Below are 4,844 nucleotides of genomic sequence, written 5' to 3' on the forward strand. Positions count from 1 at the left end.
TCAATTTTGTTTTTTTTTGCTTTCTAATGTAATGAAGTTAAACTCTACTTGTTTTTATTCCTTTCAGAAAGTACCCGTACCCGTGAGGTCAGATAAATCTTTCATATATTCTAGAACAATCGGTGTTTGTCATCCTGTCTTTTTGAGTTTGGGTGGATCCTCACATTCAAGGCTTTTCCAGGTTGAATTGACACATTTCTGCAACAGAAATCAAGCGATACGTCCTTGATTTTTCATCGTTTTACCTTTTAAATGTTGAATTTCCTATTGAATTAAAGTGCATACTCTCCTGGTAAAGACGGCTCTCTGGAGCTAATTCCATTTATTACTCTGCCAGGTCCTCCAACTAATATATGCACAATATTTGACATTTTTTTAAGAGATAAAGATTGAGTGTGAATAAGCACACATAATTAGGAAACGATGGGGTTCTAAACTTAAAAAAAGAAAGCAGATTTAAATATGTGACTGTGTGTTTCAGTGGATTACCCCCCCCCTTCCCGCCCCCGGCCGCTGCAGGTTTTTTTTAATTTTTATTGCACACTTTTAATCGTTTTTAGCAAACAGGTGTTCACAGTAACAAGGCGATAGCAGGAAAACAGAAGCAGGTCATTGCGCGGTGAAGCCCGTCAGTTCGTGGAAATATTTACACCGTGGAGCGAATCTCATCCTCTTCCCGCTGCCAAAACCCCCCCGAGAACATTCAAGTACAAGGTTTCCCAGAGGTTAGCGCGGATCATTGCACAGGCGGCGCCTCAATAACTTAAAGAAAGCTTCGTTGTTTTATCCCTATTTTAAAAAAATAACACCCTTCAACAGAACAGAAATGCAAATAGTTTCCAGAGGCTGAAGGTCCCTGATGTTTAAAGCGTCGTAAAGAATTGGATTCCACCGCTCGCCGCTTCTGTGACGTCGAGAATGTCGTCGGAAGGTGAAAACGATAAACGTCGAATCTCTCCGCGGTCGGTCTCGCTGCCCTGGCGTCCCGTCCTCTTCTTCCCGGGAGACGAGACCAATGACAACAGAAAGCGTTTTCTCGTCGGCGAACCCTGCGGACGCTGGTTTGGTTAGACTCTAATCAAACACAGATTCCCCTCAATTCCGAAAACAAACAAGACAGAAACCGGGACACGGCAGCGACCCTTTATCTCTGGTGCGACAAAAAACCCCAAAAAAAGAATAAAATACATGGGTTCCAGATACAAAGTCTGCGCGGGGTCACAGTCTGTCAGCGTCTCTTCGCGACAAACCCGCTTTTCTGCGGCGGCGCGGAGGAGAAGTCTCGGAATTCACTGAATTCAGCCGGATAGGAGGTCCCGTCCCGTCCCGCCGCGCTCGGGTCTCCAGCCCTCACTACCTGTGGCCGCGGTGTGTGGCCGCGTCCCCGACGAGGTCCTCCTCCACCACGTTGGCCAGGCCCTCCTTCTCCAGGCAGCCGTCCAGGACCCGGAGCACCAGCCGCAGCCGGCGGTCCAGGGCCCGCAGGTGGGGCTGGATGAGGACGGGGGACAGACGGTCTCGGAGAAGAGACTCCTCCATCAGGGAGCTCAGCCGATACTCCTCCTTGGCCAGCAGCTGCAGACGGAGGTACGTGGACTTCCTCACCCTGGAGACAAGGACGGAGGCGTTACGGACGGCCGGCGACAGTTTCGCTCAGAGATTCGGGTTCGCCGTGATCTCGTCCCTGAAGGACGGCGTCTCATGACGATAGGATGATTTCAGGAGGCGCCTGGACCTCTGCACTTCTGGACTCACGACGCCCCGGCTTCCGACCTGCATCTGGAGATCTCTGAGGCCACGACTGGGTGTCTGTCGTGTTTGTCTTTTAGCGGCTGCACAGGAGAGGGTGAATGGCTGCGTGTCCCCGTGGAGCTCCGGGGAGAACCCGGAGCCTTAAAAATGACGAACGGGTGAAGGAATGCGAGCGATCCGAACGTCTGACCTGCAGCACTGGCTCAGAGGCACCAGGATGGACATCTCGTCGTGGGAGTGTTTTCCAAAGCTGCGGGGTTAAAGGGACCACAGTTGCTAATAGTTCGTTGAACATTTGCAGCTTTCTGCATCGAGCGGCGTTAGCGTTAGCGTTAGCATTACCCTCTTCCGTTGTCCAGGTGAATGATGAAGGTGTCGTTTCCAAACTTCTCGAACGTTTCATAGTGGTGGCGGTCCATGTTCCCTGGAGAGAGAGGAAGAGGACGGGCAACACAGGCGGGCCGTTACTGCATGAGTTACTGAGGAGACAACGCTGACATGAAGATGGTGGGGAAGAGCAGCCATGGCTTTGGAGACACTGAGGAGAAGACCGGAGGCAGGGGTGAAGATGTGAAGGTTCCTCTTTGGGAGAGAGGAGGATGGAGAAGATCAGGAAGGAGTCCGTCAGAGGGACGGCACATGGTAGATGTTCTGGAGATAAAGTCTCATTGAGATGGTTTGGACGTGGACAGAGGAGGGATGGAGAAAATCTAGGGAGAAGGATGCTGAGGCTGGAGGAGAACCAGAGAGGAGGTCTATGGATGGAGGGGAGGAGGACAGGAGGGTAGTAGGTGGGAAAGGAGAGGGTTAGATGGAGGCGGCTGATTGGCTGGGGGTTAGATGGAGGCGGCTGATTGGCCGAGGGTTAGATGGGGGCGGCTGATTGGTCGAGGGTTAGATGGAGGCGGCTGATTGGCCGAGGGTTAGATGGAGGCGGCTGATTGGCCGAGGGTTAGTTGGAGGCAGATGATTGGCTGAGGGTTAGATGGAGGCGGCTGATTGGCTGAGGCCCCTGAAGGCAGCATCACAAAGGGCCACAGAGAGACAGTCCTGCTCTTTGCTGAATCCCGGAGTTCAAACTCCTTCTACATCATCCCTGTCTTCTAAAAGCGACGGAGGTTTTTCGCTTCAGCGAGGAGTTTCTCTCCTCTCCAGTTCAGGGTCGACGTCGGCGTCACGCCTTTTCCCACAGCAGGCTGGACGGTAGGCAGACGTGTCTCCCTCCCGCCGACTCACCCATCAGGAAGTCGAAGATGGTCATGTCCATGACGTCCAGGAGTCGAGTGCCGCGGTCGTACGGAGGCGTTTGCTTCACCTCGTCGCAGTAATCTGGATCCACCTCCCACCTGGGAAACCCACCAAACCCCCCGGTCAGTGCCGACCCAAGGACGGCGGCGGGTCGGCGGCGCTTCGACCGGGCCCTCACTCTGCTTTCTTGCGTTTGTGGTAGGAGCGTCTCCAGGGGTTCCTCCAGGTCTTGCGTTTGGCGAGGTTCAGGTCGGGCAGGAAGGCGGCGAGCGAGCCCTCGATCTGGTCCGGCTTCCCGCAGAGGGCGTGCTCGGTGGAGCAGTAGTACGAGCACTCGCCGTAGAAGCAGATGTTATTGGCTGGGGAGGACGACAGAAGACACAAACGCTCTTTAGACACCAGGATGGAGGAGCTTCACCTTTGACCCCTTTGGTGAAATAAGGAAGTAGAGCAGGAGGCACGGAGGACAGGGCGCTAACGTTAGCACGCTACCTCCTTAAATTTGCTAAATCGGACTTTAATGGTCTCGGCGGAACGCTGGTTTTTGGACCGACCTGTGGACACGTGCGCCCTGCCATCGCCATGAGATGAAGAAAAAAGGAGAAGAACCCCCTGTTGTCTTTCACATTGCAGGTTCTTTTATCAATATTAAAGCTTTTATGGTATCATGCTAGCCGTTAGCCTGTAGCTGTTAGCTGGTGTTATTAGTATGAGGTGATCGGTCTCTCCCGACCCTCATAGCTTCTCTGCCTCCATTTCACTGCTGCTTTCTATCTTTCTGTCCTTCTCTCTGTTTTTTAACCCCGCCGGTCGAGGCAGAAGGCCGTCCGCTCGCCCTTCGGGTTCCTGCAGATGATCTGAAAGAGTGTGGTGGCCATGACTCGTCTCCAAGATGGCGTCACCTGTCTCCCCTGTGGAACCCCGAGCTACAAGCCCTTCTCACGGCTGAGCCAAGGTGCTTTCTGGGATGCGGTGTTGCTATAGCAACGGCGCCGTCGGAAACCTTCCCGCCGGTCGGCCTTTAAAACCCAGCGGGCGCTCGCCCTTGAGGGAGGCGCTGAGAAGCTCGCTCGCCTACCTGGGGAGATGAAGAACGTCCTCCAGAGCTTCTTGTCTCGTGTCACGTCCCTGATCTCCCTCGTCATGTTGACGAGCCGTCCCGCCACCGGGGGAACCCTCCGGAAGTCCAGGATCCTGCGGGCGGAGAACGACGAGACGAGGCGGCGTGACGCATATTTACATGATGACGCAGAAACACACGCACTTATTTTCTGTCTGCAGCTGTTTGAGCCAGACTTCCGCAGAGCTCGGGCGGCCACACCTGTCACCGCGGCCACCAACAATTACACAACTGAGAGTGTGTTATTAATCCCGTGTTGTGTGTCTGCAGGGACCCGGATCTCCTTACGTAAGAACACTGCTCCCATTCAGGGCCTGTTTGGTCGCTCCCTCTGTATGTTTGCGACCAAATGACCCGTGGGAGATTAAGCCTAAGTCCCCTGGGAGCGGCGGCGGGACGGGCCGGGGCGGCCGAGTCGAGGAAATCCAAGCCTACAGAGGGACGCATTCAGGGCCAGCAAAGTGCACCGTCATTTCGGGGGCCCTTGCGACAAAGGAGAACCTGTGTGTGTGTGTGTGTGTGTGTGTGTGAGAGCGTTCTCACGACTGTTGTCGCGCACCCCTGCCCGCAACGCCCGGCTGAGTTACTGCAGGTGGCGAGATAGGATTACCCAGATTTACATGTCCTTACTGGAGAGCGGGCGATGCTGCCGCCCCGCTCTGATGGGAGGAGAGCAGAACGCCGTTAAATCATTGGTGTCGTCGCCGCCGGAATCGTCCCTTCT

General features: G+C 54.4%; 1 protein-coding gene across 1 annotated transcript in view; it reads right to left on the reverse strand.

Annotated features, from left to right (window-relative positions):
- Positions 1-520: 520 nt before the first annotated feature.
- fam20ca (FAM20C golgi associated secretory pathway kinase a) overlaps positions 521-4,844 on the reverse strand; it is a 35,468-nt gene continuing 31,144 nt past the window's right edge. Inside the window, exons 5-10 of the mRNA XM_086176225.1 lie at positions 4,079-4,194; positions 3,179-3,359; positions 2,989-3,098; positions 2,095-2,176; positions 1,943-2,002; positions 521-1,606 (exon numbers count right to left, since the gene is read on the reverse strand). Of these exons, the coding sequence (XP_086032351.1) occupies positions 1,354-1,606; positions 1,943-2,002; positions 2,095-2,176; positions 2,989-3,098; positions 3,179-3,359; positions 4,079-4,194 (802 nt within the window). The 3' untranslated portion in view covers positions 521-1,353. The remainder of the gene's footprint in view (positions 1,607-1,942; positions 2,003-2,094; positions 2,177-2,988; positions 3,099-3,178; positions 3,360-4,078; positions 4,195-4,844) is intronic.

The sequence above is a fragment of the Fistularia commersonii genome, chromosome 28, assembly GCF_037954325.1.
Source record: "Fistularia commersonii isolate RoL2024-O1a breed Wild chromosome 28, RoL_Fcom_v1.0, whole genome shotgun sequence".
NCBI classification, from domain to species: Eukaryota; Metazoa; Chordata; class Actinopteri; order Syngnathiformes; family Fistulariidae; genus Fistularia; species Fistularia commersonii.